The 14,624-nt window shown below is 46.6% G+C and overlaps 1 protein-coding gene across 1 annotated transcript in view; it reads right to left on the minus strand.

Annotated features, from left to right (window-relative positions):
- Nucleotides 1-14,624, minus strand: part of ACVR2B (activin A receptor type 2B) — a 101,844-nt gene that overhangs the window by 15,797 nt on the left and 71,423 nt on the right. The window contains exon 2 of the mRNA XM_082479036.1: nucleotides 3,423-3,630. Within this exon, the coding sequence (XP_082335162.1) occupies nucleotides 3,423-3,630 (208 nt within the window). The remainder of the gene's footprint in view (nucleotides 1-3,422; nucleotides 3,631-14,624) is intronic.

Raw genomic sequence — 14,624 nt, forward strand, 5'->3', positions numbered from 1 at the left:
CGTAAAGGAAACAAATGCTTCCATATGTACCGAAGGCATTAGATGGCGAGTAATAAATAACAGTCGCCGCCGCTAACTGAATGAGAAGCAGAAGAACGATGGAGAGATGCCTCATTCCTTGAACAGTGTCTTTCCCGCAGCCCGTATGTATGCTGTCAGGGGAGAGGAGTATTTGATCACACAATTAAAGACTCTGCGATAAAGCCCGTATGACCAGGGCTGAGCTCAGACTGCTCTCCCAGCCTTAAGCATCACTACATGCACTAGAAGGGCACCAGACACCACCAGCAACAACAGTCCTGATGCAGGCAGGAGGGAGGCTGCAGGTTTGGGGTTTGTTTTTTAAAGTTTCATTTTCATGTGCCATCTCCTCTTCCTTTAAAAAACTTACTCCTGCACAAAAGCCTTTACGAAATCAGGCTGCAGCTCCCATTGTTCGTATCCGTCTGTTATCCAGGTAGCGCTACAGCCTTCTCAGCACCGAGGTTTCCTTCCACACTGTGCAAGGCGTTAGGGGACTTCCACGGATCACACCAACTCCACTTCCACACATCCTCTCTCTCCCACAGATCAATGCCAAAAGAGACGTGCAGTGATTTTTGCCGTGCTCTAGCAGTCCTTTCTTTCTCCTCCTTCAATGCCTGCTTCCCTTCCCCGCCACCTTTAGCTACGGTACCCTCTGCTTTTAGCTACTCGGGATGCAGAGCTGCTCTCCGCAGAGAACTGTATCAAACTATTTCCTGAAGCCCAGCTAAATTATATGCATAACTTCCTTCCTTTGACCACTCGGAGGAAGTAGCAAAACAATCATATGTGTTTGACATTATTACTCATTTATGAACCCATGCCAAGCCTCCCTTTCTGTGGTATCACTGACATACTGCCCCAAGAAGAACGGAAAAGGCTCTCTTCAGTCATAACGCAGGGCAGGTTTTGGTGCTTTATTCCTTTGGGGGGAAAAAAACAGCGGCTATAGCCGAAATGTCTCATGTAAGGTCTCAGCTGGGAAGCACTTGGTTTGTTTTGCAGGCTTTTATTTTTTCAAACTTCAAAGAAAAAAAAAAACAGCTATTTGACTTATTCAAATGAACAAAGATGTTTCAACAAGTTAAGCAATCTTTCCAGATGCTTTTTCGTGAAATCAGATAACAAGCCGTTTGGATTTAACAGCATCGGTATTGGAGTCTTCAATAGAAAACACATATCCTTTGCTAAATCTGTTGGTTAAGAAATCAAGCTAATGAGCGAAAACAGCCTGCTCCACATCTGCAATTCATTATCCCTGTCTTTGAGTTGGTGTGCGCGCAGGGCAGCCATCCAGGTACATATGACATGTTATACTTAGCAAATATTACAAATGAGACAGTGGGAGAGAATGACACATTTTTCTATGGCAGCGAGGGCATGTTTCGTAGCGGTTCACGTGCTCTTCAAGGCAACGTGACCACGACCTCTCCGGTGGGGCTGTGTAAATAAAGGAAGAGCACACAAGTCGATTTTGAAACACTACCTTTTTCCTATAGCCTTAAATGTACATATGGCACGTTCTTGTTCCCTTAAGATAAAGAACAGAGTAAGGAGCCATCACCCTCAGCGTCCCAACCCTTGCACTTCTGAAATTTTCACCGTGCCCCGCACGCAGGGGACACTTGCAGATACAGGTACAGGTGCACCTCTTGAGGTTGCACCCAGGACCTCAGGGTCCAAAGGTGCTGAAGACAGAGACAGAAAGGGCATCAGCACAGCACCGTCGATTGAAAAATCATCTTTTTAGCCATTTTTGCCACCTTGGGATGCAACACTACCTGCATGAAAGACTGCTGAAGGCACTCAAGGGAAGGGGGAAAAAAAAAAAAGACTCCATTTAAACAACCTTTATTTAATTAAAGCTAACCTTTATTTCAAATGTTGCTTTCAACACTTGTACTGTTTGTTAATTCTCAGAAGATCTTTTAGCTTTGCCCTGGAACTGCGGCTTTGAAGAATCAGGCTGCAGGATAATGGATGCTCAACCCCAGGGCTGCAAAAAGGCATGTGAGGAGCCCTGGAAACTTTTTACTGTTGTAACAGAGCAACACATTATGACAAAGTTTAAGAACCACTACATCCCTGCACAGAGACACTCAGTGACAATACAAGTGTCACTGTATACAAGAGCAGGCACTGAAAGGAGAAATCTGTTTACAGTAAACACTTCTGCTTGGAAGTAGGAAACTAGAGTGACCTTCTGTTCTCAGAAGGATCGGCATTAAGATGACTAATGGGCCAAGGAGGATTGATTTATCGGGGAAAGAATAAAAATTTAACTATATATAGAGCTTGGCTACGCAACTGGCAAGGGAATAGGTGTGGTGGGAAAGTAACCCCGGCGCTAATAATAGAATGAAGATGAGGAACGACTCACAGTGGGGATAAGTGAAGAGAACGGGCACAAAAGCAGGGACAGTGTATGGGGAGAAAACTCTCCAGCCGTGGGACAAATCTAGTCCCAGCTTAAGCCCCACAGCTTCGGACCCGACGTCCTAAAACTTTTGGAATGAGAAGCTACAAAGATGCGCAGCTGGGAATTGCACAAAGGTGAGATCAACCTACATTGGTGTTATATCAAGAAAAATCCTTGCATTCCATGTTGTGTTAATCCTTATTGAAACGGTTGGGTTTGGGTTGGTTGGTCGGTCATTGGGGTTTGGTTCTCTTTAACGGAAACTGAGTCTAGAGCTACTGAACATTGTCCTTTTAAACCGAAACTTCAGAGGGCTATTTTCTTTAGCTGCAATTCTTTTCCCTTCTGTAGAATTGCACTGAGGGAAATGAGAAAAGACTAGTTTATTTTCCCAGCTCTTAAATGAGGCTGGAGCCTTCGTACTGCATAACCTCACTCCTTTTCAACTCACTACAGGCAGCGACACACAAACACGCCTATTGCTTTTGCTGCCCCCCTCTTTCTCCTGGCCCGTCTCTTAACTCAGCCAAACAACAATGAAACTTTTTGCAACATCACAAACGCCAGAATATCTCAACCTCTAAACACCCCCAGATATCTGTGCTTTTCTAGAGAGCTCTGAATGATTCCAAGTTTTCCTTTGTATCGCCAAATGCTCTTGGAAGAACATATTGCTCTTCATTTGATGGTACAGGACACGTTTCTCAACGCATGCCAGAATTATCAAAGCTTTGCTAAGGAAAAAAAAACCACAACAACAACAAAAAAATCCTAAAAGCGCCTTTTGCAGCTTTTATTTAGAAAGTCAAGACAGATAAGTGACAATTCTGAGCGCTGCATTAGCAACAGGAGTAATTACAGGGGATGAACGGGCCAATTGACTTGGACTTGCTTTCTTTTCCTCGATGCAAAAATCATGAGCCTTTGCACTTAGAGGAACAATTAAACCTGTATTCAGAAAAAACAGTTAGGCTATTACCTGTCATAACAGTTGAAGTCATCTAACCAGCAGCCTTTCTTCACCAGCTCGATGGAGCCCGAGTTGTTTCTCCAGGAGGCGTAGCAGTGGAGCCGCTTGTCCTTCTCCCCCTCGCAGCGCTCCACGCCGCTCTGGTTGGTCTTCTCCAACTCCCAGTTGGCATTGTAGTAAATGCATTCCCTTGTCTCAGCCTCCCCATGGCCTGGGCCTGAAGCAAAATGCAAACCCCAAGTACGTTGAAGCAAAATCAGAAACGGATCCCAGGAGACACATCTCCACGCGGCTATGCTTTAGGTGATGCACACATTTGCCTCCCTGGGAGCTGAGCAGCTCATCGTTGTGAGCTTCAGCACGGTGTGGAGGGTTATTCTCCTCTGCTGGTCTGAGGTGGGGAACAAAGAGGTCAGGTTTGCCTAGGCTCACAACAGGAGCTCACAGGGAAGTCAAGAGCTCAGCTGAGACCTCCACAAGGTCTCCTCCGGCCAGTGCTTCAACCATAGAACCCAAAGGGGGGGGATGTACAACTCATATCCAGTACTTTCTAGCCATAGACACCCTGTTTAGGAAAGATAACCTCCCAAGGTGCTACTTGCCGCTTGCTGGAATGTCACACAAGAGTTACTCTCCCTCTCCACCACTATTTCAGGAAACAGCATCTTAAAATAAATGGTTTCTTACACTGGTAGGATGTAACTGAGAATAGATAATATTCATCCTGCACAGGAGGGACTATTACTCACTTAGATCACAGTTCAGGCTTATTTGGATAAGTCTCCATACAATAAATGCCAAGCTCACGCTGCCTCTCCACCCAAACAAGACCACCAGCAAAAAGCAACTTTGTTTCCCGAACAACTCTGGTCACCCCAAACAGATGTTTGGCCACCACAAACAAAGGAGTATCAATACCCTGTGAGTCTTTTCCCCATTAGAGCCTTGTACCAAAGGACTGAGGAGTTCCTACTGCCCCAAGTAAAACAATTCCCACACGGCCACCATGGCACAGAACTGAAACACCGTTACAGACACATCCATTAAAAACAGAGTCAAGTAAGGGAACACCTGTATCTGCAGGTGACCTGTTTTGTCCTAAGCCTTAGAAATCCTCTCTTCATTTGGAAATATTCTACTTTGCAGCATTTTGAGGATTAGTTTAAAATGAGAAGAAGAATAAAACAAACACACAACATCTAAGCAGACCCCCAGAAAAGGTACCATGAAGCTTGTGATTATGTAAATCCTGAGGCGCCCTGCAGCCATCTCTCTTTGGGATTACCCAACTGAAGGCAAGGCCATTATTTTGATGGATTGCAATCATGGAAAATGTAGGTATCCCAATAAAATGTGTTGACAACTGGGTAGAAAACACGAATGGGTCCCACAGGATGGTGAAATGAAAGTGCTGCGCTCCCGGAATAGCCAGACCTTTGCAAAGTGCAGAACTAAGTTTCTGGCTGGAAAATTTTGCGGTATTTTCATGACTTTATCTTCTCCAAAGGCCGTGCATCCTTTAACGTTGAGGTTAAGGCAGTCAGGGCCATGTCTGGACGCCCTAAATGCAGCCCAGCCTGTGATTCCCACTCAACATGGCAAAACAGCCACTTCTGAAAGGTCTCTACAAGGCGATGCAACTCAGTCTTCATAAGACTCTGAGCAGTGAGTGGCTTACAGCCAACAGAGAAAACACCCAGCTTGGGCACAGGCACCAGCTCCAGGCCCCCAATACCTTCTATAGCTTCATCGTTTCCATACCTGAACACCCATCCACCACTGATGCAAGTACCCTCACAAAATCCAGCCAGAGAAAGGAATACTACTTCCAACTGAAGATCCAACATGCCAAGATTAAACGACTTGCCCCAAGTGAGGAGGAAGCTGGGCCTGACCTGCCTTTCCACAGCCCGCAAGTCCTCAAGTTGCCAAGTCTCCAAGCTGTTACCTGGTGGCAAGATTCACCTCCAATTTTGCAGTTCATGGAAAGCACTTCAGAGATGGCGCTTGAGCTAGAGATTGCATTCAAGCTATTGAACGTAGAGTGATCTGCTGTAGGGAATCAACCTTCTGCTGCCAACAGATGTCATCTAAGGAGTGCAGATGACCTGGGACAGAGCAGAAGTGGAACCGCAAGAAGGTAGCAGGAGAAACCATGGTTTCTACACAAGCTAGGGGTGATGTGTCCAACCTACTCCTGCTACTGACCCCCTGACTCAGCGATGGGTAAGTATTCTGGTATGGAGCAAACTCCTCAGTCTGGGAAGATCTCTTTGCAAGTTGAAGAGGTGTTTAATCCTTCAATAACTCTTTTTCGGGAAGAAAGTTTAACCCGCATCGTGGGAGAGACTGAAAGGCAGGAGGGCTATGAGAAAGTCATAAAGCTGACTTCTGAAACTGGAAATTATATTCAAAGCACACACGAACAAGAGCTCAATTTCAATAGCACCTGCAGGTTTTATCGGCACTTGCAAAGCTCCATCTGAGTTTTCCTCTGACAAGTTGCTTACTATAATAAAAACAACCTACCAATATCCCTCAACACAGAACAGTGTCAATATTGACGCTTCTTGTTAAAGGCTTGATATTTGTTCTCTTGATACTTACACCACACTTTGTTAGGGCAGATTAAGCATTTTTGCTAAATACTCGTTAGATCAGCAGGAAAGGAAAGGGAAGGAGCATTGTCTTGCGTGTGGGAAGGGCAATATCTTTCTGTTTATAAAGGAATGAGTAAATATTTTAGCTCCACTGTAATACTTCACATGGTTTCCAGCTGATACCTGATAGCTAATACTCACTATCACCTTCTTGTCCAGTCCTCGAAATGCATTATTTCCATCATCCTGAACCAAATCCTGCTTTTGCTCCAGGTGGGGATTTCCTCTTCCACCCCAACCCCATCTCCCAGAAAGCGGGAAGGTTTAATGAACCATTTGCCTGGGAAGCAGCCCCAAAATCTAATCCTGGCTCAGCCACCTCCGTCTCTTAACCTCCAGCAATACTCTGTAGCCGCTGTTTTCTCCGCCTGCCACGAAGGCCAATGCAACGCACAGAGTTGCGGTGAGATCTGATGTTTCCACCGTGCTTTGAAAAAGGGAATGTTAAAAAGATGTGAAGCAGGAGCTTTAGCGGCTCTGGGACCAGCAAACCGAGGCTGCTAAATCCCGTGCTGAGCCCAGGCTCCCTTCCCCCAAGACAGTTGTCTTTTCTGGAACAAGTTTCAGCTGAAGACTAAGATCTGCTTGCAAACACGCAAACCCAACTCGGCAAACAGCAACCGCGCCAGGAAAAAGGCCTTTCGCGGTTTTTTCCCCACTGTCAAAGTTTAGATGAGTTGAACAAAAGCACGTATAAAGTCTTGGATGACTAAATATATGTATGTTTGCCTTAAAACAGCTCCTACGGATGCTTGCATTAAGGAGACACTTTAAAAACTTGCTTGTTTCCTACCCGCTTTCAGCTCTTTTTAAAAAGCCGTTCGGTGAGGATCCTCATCCCGCTGGGGCCTCAGGACTGCAAGAAACCCTCATGTTTGTGCCCAAGATGGACTCAGCAGGAAGGGGCACAGCTCCAGGACTGGGTGGCAATTTACCTGCTGCTTTAGCTCATCAAGAAAGACTCACACCTCGCTCTGTAATGGATCATGCAGAGACCAAAGTTTGTAGCTAACTGCCTGACCCGCACTCGCTGCGTTCAAACCCTCAGCTGAAGGGAGGGGGGGGGGGGGAACTGAAACGGGGGTTTGTCCCTTTGAGGGAGAACAGTGGGATGGTGGTGACTAAGAGGAGGAAACCTGAGCTCTGCTCCTGCATTTAGGGAGGTGATTCTGCCCCTCTACTCCATTCTCGTGAGACCCCACCTGGAGTACTGCATCCAGCTCTGGAGCCCCCAACATAGGAAAGACATGGACCTGTCGGAGAGGGTCCAAAGGAAGCCACACAGATGATCAGAGGGCTGGAGCACCTCTGCTGTGAGGACAGGCTGAAAGAGTTGGGGTTGTTCAGCCTGGAGAAGAGAAGGCTCCGGGGAGACCATATTGAGCCCTTCCAGTACCTAAAGGGCCTACAGGGGAGCTGGGGAGGGAATTTTTACAAGGGCATGAAGTGATAAGACAAGGAGGAATGGCTTCAAACTGGAAGAAGGCAGGTTTAGATTAGATATTAGGAAGAATTTTTTCACTGTTGGGGTGGTGAGACACTGGTCCAGGTTGCCCAGAGAAGCTGTGGCTGCCTCATCCCTGGAGGTGCTCAAGGCCATGTTGGATGGGGCTTGGAGCAATCTGGGCTGGTGGGAGGTGTCCCTATCTATGGCAGGGGGGGTGGAACTGGATGGTCTTTAAGGTCCCTTCAAACCTAAACCATTCTATGATTCTATGATCTCTGGGAAGCCATGTGGGTTTTCCTGCCTCCTCTTCCCCCCTTGGGCAATGGGTATGGAAGCGCCCATTCCCCCAAGGCCACCAGAGGTCTATAAGAAAAAACAAGTTGGACACTTCTGCAGAGCAACAGAGGTAGAAGAGGCACAGATCAACCATGTCCTGCTTCTCATTTCAAGTTGCAACGAAAATGGGAGGGTATTGCCCCCAAATAGGGGCAGGAAGCGCTTGTTTCCTTCCCTGGCCACAGCTAATGCATCAGCAGAAGAAGGGTTGGGTTGGACTTGAGTGGGCTTCCCTCAATGCCCAGCAGCACAACCTGGCCCAAGGGAGGTGTTGAACCAAAGCAGCAGCTGAGGGAAGGGACAGAATTAATTTTGGCCATAAAAAGGCTTTCCTGAAACAAAAGCCTTTAGGCGCAGTCAAAAATCTCAGATCGAGGGGTTGTATCCTCCCGGTCCTGTCCTGCCCTTCCCTCCCCACAATGCTCTTGCTGTCTCCCTCATTCCAGCATCGGTACATGGTAGGAAAGCTCCTGACCTCCTTCATTTGCTGCCGTTGCCTGGAAAGGACACCCTCTCATGTGGGGTGGAAAATAAACATACCGGGGAACTGCTTAGCTTTTGGCAGAAAGTCAACAGGACTTGGGCGGAACGAGATATAAAACATTTGCTAAGCAAGTGTTTGAAGATCGCTGTCGGAACTTGGTTTAATTCATTGTGCCCCCCATTCCCCTCCCACCTAACCCAACTCCCCCAGGCACAAAGCAAAAGTTGGGAAAAAAGCTGTTTCCTACCCAGCATGGACTGCCATGAGGTACAGGCAAGAAGTACAAACGCTGGTGGGACCTGCTGGCCCCTGCCACACGTGTGCATTTTGCAGGGGAGATGTTTCAACCGTGTCTGCAGAAACTACCGCAGGCAGACCCGGCTCGCTGCACGTTCAGCGCTTTGCAGAAAACGCTGAGCAAGCAAAACAGGGGCACGCATGCCGGGCAGCAGCCTGGCATCTCCAGCAGAGCAGCCTGCTACCAGCTCCGGTTCTCTCCATGGAAAAGAGCCTCGTGTCAGCAGCCGGGCAAAAACAATAAACGTTTTAATACCACGATCCACAAATAGTCATTTAAGGAATGAAGTCTGAAGTCCTGTTTGAAATCAAAGTCAAAGGCAGAATTGCTGGAGCAGATGGGTTTCTGGCATCCCACTGCATCCACCCAGCACTTTGGAGATGACGCAGAGTGGCTTCTCCCAACACCTTCCTCAAACAAAAGCCACACACAAATACCTTTATGCAAAACACCCCCAAGCCCAAATAACTCCCAACACATCATGAAGGCAGCGGGAGTCTACCCGCCACCACCCATTTTTGGGGTGGAAGTCAACTTTTTGACTTCAGCCTTGAGAAACTATCATTACGCCGACTCCCCTGGGTCAATTTTCTGCTCCAAATGACTGAAGCATCACTGGGTTTCGGCCGAGCAAGACCCCCAGCACCTATCCGAGGCATGTAATGATGAGAAGAGCAGTCGAAGCACCATGCGACGTGGGGAGACCTCTCTCCTCTACTTGGGAGTTGCGAGGCACAGAGGGAGCTCATTAAAAAGGGTCCTCTTGAACTGAAGGACTTCAGCCTGCTGAGGCATGGGACCTCGCTGCTGATCTGAGACTAAACTCTGCTCTCCTAATTTGGAGCTGCCGACAGATCACCGAGGCTGTGTCATTATCCAACAGCTGCTAAATTATAGCCAAGATCCAGTGTAGCAACTCTGGGTCTAGGTGTTAGCAGTTGCTGGGCTCCTAAACTCATAATTAGATACATAGGGAATATCTTCCCCAAGGCTGAAGGCTGCTATAAATCTCAGCTCTTTATCTCTGCCTGTCCCCTTTTTAAAACCTAAAATGAAAGTATATACGAAAAGATGGGATGTGTCAAAATAGTCTGCATAAACACTGAGTGATGTACCAGACAGTCTGTTTGCCTAACTGTCAAAACCACCGGGCTTTATACATGAAACTGTGTATGCAACTGAAGTTATTTGCAAACACTTAGTTATGTCCCTATATAGCTATTTGTACATGTAATTTTATAATATAAAATGACAGAGATTGTACACTGAATTGGGGTAATTGCCCTCTAATTTGGAGGGTAATTGCATGTAGCAATTAAGCAACTGCGGATGCATTCTTGCATGTGTGATTATGAAAGTCGGGCCCTTTGTTTGAGGTTTGGGTTTGTTTTCAAGAGCCATCCCTCAAACCACGCCATGGTTGAGCAGAGCTGGGAAATAAGAGGCTGCTGGGTGCTCACCTTGCAGCCCAGCATCTTCTGCGCTGGCTCACGCCCGCCCCTTCCCATCGCTCAGCGCCTGCGGGGATGCTAAACCAGCCGCCTCCGAACCCGGGGCTGCATTTTGGCACATCCTTCAGTGGGGGGTGGACCACGATCCAAGCATGCGTAGGGCACACTGGGAGGCACTGGGGAGGAGGGAAAGGCAGGGAATGAGGGCTGCTGCCCCCCAGCACTCCCTCTCGTGGACCCCCGCCCAGAAGTTATGTGCAGGACCAGCAAATTAAAGAAACTCAAATAGCTGTTGCTAGCGTTTCGGATCCCAAAATCAAGCCAGAGGGAAAGCTCGCAACTGGGAAAGTTTGGAAAATGCTGCTCTGGAGAGACCACCCAGTTGCATCTCTACAGAGCCGATAATGAATCTGCAATTAGTAAGCGTTACTCCAGCACTTATTCCCCAAGCGGTGTGATTTCATTCCTGCCGTACTTAAAAAATAGGGTCTAAATATGTTTTTAGGCAAAGCATCAAACTAGCGATGACATTTGTGGTTAAGTACGTAACTGTACCTGAGGATTTAGAATCATAGAATCATAGAATCATAGGGTTGGAAGGGACCTCTGGAGATCATCTAGTCCAACCCCCCTGCCAGAGCAGGGCCACCTTAGAGCAGGTTGCACAGGAACGCGTCCAGGTGGGTTTTGAATGTCTCCAGAGATGGAGACTCCACCGCCTCCCTGGGCAGCCTGTTCCAGTGCTCTACCACCCTCAAGGTAAAGAAGTTCCTCCTCATGTTTAGGTGGAACTTCCTATACTCAAGTTTGTGCCCGTTACCTCTTGTCCTCTCACTGGGCACCACCGAAAAGAGCCTGGCCCCATCCCCCTGGCAGCCACCCTTTAAGTATTTATAAGCATGGATCAGGTTGCCCCTCAACCGTCTTTTTTCCAGACTAAAGAGACCCATTTCCCTCAGTCTTTCTTCATAAGAGAGGTGTTCCAGTCCCCTAATCATCTTGGTAGCCCTTTGCTGGACCCTCTCCAGCAGTTCCCTGTCCTTCTTGAGCACGGAGCATTTAAAGACTCCTTCCTTGTATCCCCCGTTCTTTCACGAAAAAGCCTTCAAATGGCGGAGCCCCACATAACAGAGATGAGCCCCATGTAACAGAAATGACCCAAAACTTCACCCTGCCTTTGGAGACCCCCATGGCCAGCGTACACCCAGGCACAGAGCCATCAAATATCCAGGGCTTGCCCCTTCTAGCCGGGATGAAGTGACCTGGCTAATTAAAAAAAAAATTAAAAAAAATCAGTAGAGCATCAACTATTGCAAAATGTTTTGGTTCTTAAGCCAGATGAGGTAAAACCAGGCCCATGCAGCATCGAGAACGGCACCGGTGTAACGCCAAGGGAGGATATTACTTGGAATTCTGTTTTCTGTCAATACGTTTGGCATATCCCACGATAAAAGAGCTCTAAGTTTTCTAGTCAATCAATGGCTGTTAATCTATTATCTCAGCATATATTGCCATGGTAACCTGCAATGATGCCATTGACAACCAGTCTCAAAAGGACAGGAGGCTTTAAGTCATTTTCTTTTAAAATTAAAAAAGGAACTTTAATATTAAGAAATACATCCTCCCTGCTCACCAGGGATGACAACTCAGGGCTTCTATATTCACACCATGACTCACACTTCACAGCTTCCACGGACATCTGTGTAGCAACCCCCCCCCCCCCCCCCCCATATATCTCTTTTTTAACTTGGGCTTAAGTCAGTAAAAGATAACAAGGAAATTATTCAAAAGAATTAGATCTTTATTAGAATTTTCCCCCAAATTGCTAGCGAAACCTGTTTTGTAAAATATAGGGAGCGTGTTTTAAGAGTCATTACTACCAGCTTGGGGAAAGGACGCAATAAAGGTTTAATTCTGAATAATTTCCCTGGTATTTCAAGTGGAATAGGGTGGATAGAAGAAGGATCCGGAGAAGGACATGCAGCATCCCAGCTCCTTACAAGTCCGTAACACCAGGCAGATTCCTGTTTAGGGAAGACTGAGCTGAGTGAGATGACGGCGTTATTCGATTTAGTGCAATACTGAATGTACACACACACACACAGAACTGATGAGATTAATCTCTTGGCCCAAAGGGGAGGATCACTCAGGAAAAGGTTTAGTAAATCATTCCTCTGGCCAGGCAGAGCGATCCAAGGAGGTTTGGCCAGGTCACTGGCTGGACTGGTGTGCGGCAGGACAGCAACGTTGCCAGCAGTTAATCAATTTTTGGAAGCAGTGCATTTTTGACTTGAACTCAGCTGGTCATTTCTATATTTTATTTAAAGAAGAGATCATTTTAGTTATCCATTAGAAAAATCCTATTTTGTAGCATTTCAGTTAAGGACAAAGCCAAAATGTAATTAGAATTTTTCCCTTCGCCTCGCTAACTGTATCTGTCTCCCCCCAAAAAGGTTTTAGTTCTTTAATAAAACCATCAGGGAGATCAATCAAAAGCATTTAATGCGGTGGTGCTTCTGCAGTTCATGTTTAAATGCACTTTGGGTCACAAACGAGGCAATTTGGACAGCAGCGCTCAAACTGGATTAGTAATAACACACAAAAAAGGCCCAATTTCTCTTTCTTTTTTTTTTTTTTCTTTTTAAATACAGATACACACTCTTCCGCTACATCCACGAGGATAAAACCAAAACCAAGTCAGCCTTGATGAACAGAAAGTTACGCATCCAAGAAGGTGCCTGCCACCGACCACCCGCGGCGCGGGGCCGAGGAGAACGCGGGAAGCTGCAGCCCGCCCGGCCAAACCTCCCGAGATGCCGAGCTGTTGGCTCTCGGTGTGTGACCGTCCCCGAGGATGCCGCCTTGTGCAGGACCTCGGCCACAAGCGTAGCAGGAGAACGCCGACTGCTCCTCCGTCCACTCTGCACATTAGGAGACATCTCCTGGCTTCCTTTGCACCACTACACCAAGAAAATGCCTTGCTCCATTTCCATAGAGGAGGTGTTGCATTTCCCCCCCAGATCATGAGTTTTCAAATAAGCATATAGTTATTTGGATATTTTTTTTCTTAAATTTGAGGTATGCATTTATAAAAGCATTAAGCAGACCATTTATTTGGCTTGTAACAGCAATGACTACTCTCTGGCATGAAAAATGGACCCTCATGAGCTAAGCACTGCGCAAATAAGCTACTGAGAAGGTTGTCTCAGCCCCCAAACTTTGCAGCCTCAGTGTTGGAAAAATGAGAGTTTAATGACAAGATTAAGATATTTCCAATTACACTCCTAAAAATCGAAGAGAGGGCAGATTTTGACCAGATACCACAAATCACTAAGCAAAATATGCAGCGAATTCTGAAATGACATTTCAAACATAATCATTTGTTCTCTCCCGTTCTCCTCGGGAGCCAGCATGAGGTCTCCAAAGAGCATGGGAGGAGGAAGTGAAATCACGTATGTTCATAAATATTTTCCCCACACACATAGAAGTTTTGAAAAGCTTTCAAAGCAATCCTACAAAAGAAATTTCCTTCCAGGCAAAGGGATGAGGATACGGGAGCATCTCCTTGTGGAGAGCAGAGATTTAAGGAAGAGCAATAACCACGCGGCAATACCTTTCCCAGCTCTTTCACGTGTGCCTGCTCCATCCCACAGTCCTCATCCTGCCATGCCGCTGCCACCAGCAGAAATGCTTTTCAGAGTTCTACGGTCTTCTCCAGGGAGAGACTGATGTGTTCCTAACACACCACAGCCCACCTGGAGAGCCACAGACCACTTTGGTACCCAAAAGGCGGCACCTCAATTCATAATCTACACGTGGTCCCCTGAGATTTATCAGCGGGGACATTTCAAATACGCTTTAAAATGTGCTGAGTCTACTAAGATTGGGCCCCAAGTGCTTTTCTATTGATTCTGCTTGACATTTCCAAATACCACAATTCCAAATTTAATTCACTGGTAATTGGAAAAACTGTAATGCATGTAAATGGACAAGAAGATGTTGGAAGTCCAAAAGGTCAAGCATCAGGAAAGCGTGCCCCCAAGAACTAAATGATGTTTGTTTGTCTTCTTGTCACCCTTTTCCACGTGAATAATCAAAGCTTGGAGTTGGGCAGTTTTCTCAACAGGGTGGAAGAAGAAAGGAAATAAAAAAGCACAATCACTCTAAACTGTGGGACAGGGTTCAACATCACTGTTTTAAACTCCATCATCGAACCAAATTCAAATACACCATAGAGATGACTCACTTAATCAGCAGATTACATGAGCAAGTGGGAAACTCGGGGAAGAATTAATTTGATAACTCTGTCAGTAGACGATGATTCTCTCTATCTAGAAATCAGGTTTCTACGATTACCTTTCTACTCCGTAGCTTTACAGGCACTGAGCTTCTCCTTGCCAGCCAGCCCAAGGGGAGGCAGTGGCAGAGAGAAAATCTTACCAGATAGGTAAGTTCAAACCTCAGTTCCAGTGTGATGACCGACATTTGTTGGCTGATCCCAACCGGGGTCTCTACTTTATTCACCTGAGGAAGCC

The sequence above is a fragment of the Vanellus vanellus genome, assembly GCF_965231255.1.
Source record: "Vanellus vanellus genome assembly, chromosome: 2".
NCBI classification, from domain to species: domain Eukaryota; kingdom Metazoa; phylum Chordata; class Aves; order Charadriiformes; family Charadriidae; genus Vanellus; species Vanellus vanellus.